This window comes from Monodon monoceros, unplaced genomic scaffold, assembly GCF_005190385.1.
Source record: "Monodon monoceros isolate NGI ecotype Baffin Bay Population unplaced genomic scaffold, NGI_Narwhal_1 Super_Scaffold_15, whole genome shotgun sequence".
Lineage (NCBI taxonomy): Eukaryota > Metazoa > Chordata > Mammalia > Artiodactyla > Monodontidae > Monodon > Monodon monoceros.
In genome coordinates, this window is record NW_021703771.1 from 20,342,710 (window position 1) to 20,346,568 (window position 3,859).

Sequence of the window (3,859 nt, forward strand, 5' to 3'; positions counted from 1 at the left end):
TCCAAGTACTTGAAAAAAAAATACCCTCCAGCTCCAATTAGAGGAAAACCTGTGGCCAGGGGCAAAGTTGTAACCAGAAAGATTCTGGGGACGAGGACAAGGGAAACAAAATAATTGCAAGTCAGGAATGGCTTGAATGAAATTAGAAAGACATCTGTTTAGTGACCTGGGAAGCCTGATGTGGTGAGCAGGTCATTTAAGGCAGACCTATGGTGATTGTTAACTCTGCTTTTACTAGCTGTGTGTCCCTGAAAGGAGTAACTGCCTTTGCGGGTCTCACTTTCTTCATCTCTAAGGTTACTATCTGAGCACCAGAAGCTTGTAGGGGGGTCAAGTGAGGTGATGTAAATACAGGATACAGGTGTGAGATACCCAACCCCATCTTCACCTCCATGCTCCTTAATGGAAGTGGAAATTTTCTGGAGGTGGGAATTATATCTAAAGATGCACAACACAGTGTCTTGCTTCTATTAATCATTGCTCCATAAATATTTATTGATAAGAGAAAGAATAAAGATGGCAAAATTTAACTGCCAATTTCTCTCAATCAAATGCTTTGGGTCTTCACTGACACCAAGACAGCCTCCAGAATGTTCATATAGGAAACTCATTTTGTAAATTAATTAAGCTTTAAAAAGAAAAAAATTATTCCCCTTCCTATCTAAATAACTTTATGCATGGCCTTTACCTCCATTACTTTTAAGTCTCCTCTGTACGCAAAGTGGAAAGGCAAGAATGTACATATGCATCCAATCCTCTTAGCTTGAGCAGAGCTTGTTGTCATAACTGAGGTGAAGAGGCTGAGGTCCCCAAAGGCGTTTCAGCAGCAAATTCATCCTCAGACTGGAAAATTCCCTGATGTCCATTCCAGTTCTGTGCACTGATCTATGTTCTAGATTCTATGCCATGATCAGGGCCTCCAAAACCTTAAACCTCTTTAACCACCTATTACTGTAGAAAAAAATATATGTTCCTTTAAGTCCTCCCTGGTTACCTGAATTTGTGAAGGCTAGCTTTTGTGAAAACACAAACATGTTTTCATGTCACAAGGTGAAGTACAATGTATACAAGTACCTGAGTCCAGCAGTGACATGTGGTGTAAACTGGAGGAGGGGGACCACAGAGTTCACATCCTCTCTGCTGTCCAGACAGTCTTTAAAACAGATTATGACCGCTGTTGGCGGCATGGTCTGGAGGCTACATAATGACACAAATAACCTTCGTTATGCATGAACTGTAGTGAGACATTTTATGTTAAAGAGGGCAGGCTGTGGAAGACATGACATAATTTTAGTTAAAATTACATTTTTATGAACTTACATTTTGTTTAAAAAAATCCCAGCGGAGAAGAATGATTTCTGAGCTATCTTTACCAGGCAGGGTTCCAAATCCTATTCTAAAATTGTCAGAACAAGTTTTATTTCACAGAACAATCATGCCCAGTGCAGCCAAGTAACGATATCAATGACAGTCAAGTAACACCGCAAAACCACTTCATTTTTATTCTGGAGAAATGCACATATGTTAGAGTATTAAATCCAAGGAGAATATATCTGTGATTTTTTTTAAAATAGGAAAGTAAAAGAAAGCCATAGTTTTCAAATCAAGTGATAATAAACATATCTTTTTCTTCTTTTTACATTTTTTGAACCAATGCAACAGCATAGTACGCATTTTACTATCTATTCTAGAAGGAGATGTACTAGCAAATCGTAGGCAAACTATGACATGGTGTATAGTACATTGTGAATTCCTGATTGTAAAAAGGTCCAACATATGGAAATTTACAAAGTATTTCATTGTTCTGTGGTTAAAGATAAGTGTTCAGTAACTATCAGGTAGGCATATTCTTTTTCTGGGTCTTCCCCTTGCTCCCTACCAATGTGCTTCTCTCTGTGGGACCTGCCTTCCCTCATGACTCTAGAATGACCCTTGCAAATGTCTGCTAGTTCAGGCTTAAGTGGAATTATCTCCCAGTAACATTTGTATTTAAGCTGGAGGCCAGTAAATGATGGCTTTCTTCCCTTTCCCCTAGTCCACTTATATCCAGGGACACCTAAACTGCAAAGCGTCCTGGGCTCTGTGGAGTTTTCCCCAGGCTGAACTCCCTCACTGAATGTGCTTCTGTGTGCCCCTGGTTAGCTGCTACCCCCACCCTCATCACAGGCTTTCTCTACAAAGTTTGAGTAGGGCTGAGTGAGTGGAGCGTTGGCTGCCATTTGGAAGGATTGCCAGTGCCTCAATTGTTGTTTGGAGGCCACCACGTTCGAAAGAAGTGTCACTTTTTATATTTTCCAGTTGATAGATCTAAGCACTTAGAAGAATGCTGTTAGTTGGCTTTCTTCAGACTACGTTGCAATTAACCATTCAAACACAACTCATGTAGGGTTCATGTGGATGAACCCTACCACCAAACAATGAGACCTCTGTCTAGTATATACAACTGAGCACATATTGAAAAATTTAAAAATTCCTCCCAAGTGACATTAAGGCTGACACCCTTCATTTTCCAAGGAAGCCTATGTCTACTTCAGAGGGATGAGGGTTTGCTTTAAGCCTCTTGTGTGCCACAGAGTACCTTTGTTTCCCCTCCCTGGGCTGTGCTCATGGCTGAGTCTAAATGGTGCTTCTGGAGCAAGGGAGGGGCCCCCATCTCACCATATTTAACATATCTGAGGTTATGGCACTCACACATTGAGGACTTGAGTTTTTTAGAGTATTTTTGGAGACAGCACTTAATAAAACACTTGAGGACCAAAAAACTCAGTTCAGTGAAATTCAACACAATGCACAGGCATGAGGTAATGACCAAGAAGAGGATGAAGATCGTTTTTTCCGTGGGTTTGGAGACGAAGCAGTCCACAGTGTTGGGACAAGGCTTCAAATCACACTTCATAAAGTAGGGAACACCAAAGCCACCATAGAGCTTGTAAAATAAAACCAGGAAGCCAATTTCAAAACCAGTTTTAACAATGAGGCTGATAAGGTAAGTGTACCACAGGCCCCCATCCATGGTGCCTGCGCTGACATAGAGTTTCTTCCTGTGCCTTTTCTCTCTACCCTCACGATAGGCTACATGTAGAACCACCAGAAGTGAAGGCGTGGAGACTACGACCAGTTGTAAGGCCCAAAGTCTGACCTGGGAGATGGGGAAGAAGTAGTCAAAACACACATTTTCACAACCAGGCTGTCTAACGTTGCACTCAAACTCTTTCTGCTCATCTTTCCATACATGCTCTGCCGCCACCATGTAGACCAGCAAACGGAAGATGAACGTGACCGCCAGCCAGATCCGCCCGATCCCAGTGGAGTATTTATTTACTCCACTCAGGAGGTCTCTGAGGAACGTCCAACTCATGACTTAGATTCCAAAGAAGGCAATATTCTGCAAAAAAAAAACAGTTTCATCATGATTCATTTACTTCTATTCCATTGATCATTTCTACTGTCTTACTTGTAGATTATGGAATTATGGAAGATAAACTTGACTTTTTGCATTATTACAACCCTGGATGTTCAGGGCTCTCTAAGAATCCCATAGGATATGCTTGCTTTCATACAAGGAGATGACACAGCTGGTCCACAGGACGTAAATGAGCCCATGCCCAGTTTAACCTGGAATTTGGTTTGTCATCCCACACACACTAGCCCATTCCCAGACAAATCCTTCCACTTTATTGCTTCTCGCTAAGGATGGTTGGGCTCTATGGCTGATCTAGAAAGAATTAGATATGAATCCCAAGGTGACCTTGGTACCTTGAGATATCCCTCACATGCCAGCTTCTCTTTTTTTTTAATGTTCTTTTTTTATTGAAGTATAGTAGATTTACAATATTGTGTTAGTTTCAGGTGTACAGCA

At 41.3% G+C, this 3,859-nt stretch overlaps 1 protein-coding gene across 1 annotated transcript; it reads right to left on the reverse strand.

The window, feature by feature from the left end:
- Window positions 1-2,551: 2,551 nt before the first annotated feature.
- On the reverse strand, window positions 2,552-3,358 carry GJB7 (gap junction protein beta 7). Its single transcript, XM_029224308.1, has one exon. The coding sequence runs from the start codon at window positions 3,356-3,358 to the stop codon at window positions 2,552-2,554; it is 807 nt and encodes a 268-aa protein (XP_029080141.1).
- Window positions 3,359-3,859: the final 501 nt, after the last annotated feature.

Bases quoted from the DNA above. Each gene is read 5' to 3' on its own strand.
- GJB7 (XM_029224308.1), bottom strand. From the start codon at position 3,358: ATGAGTTGGACGTTCCTCAGAGACCTCCTGAGTGGAGTAAATAAATAC.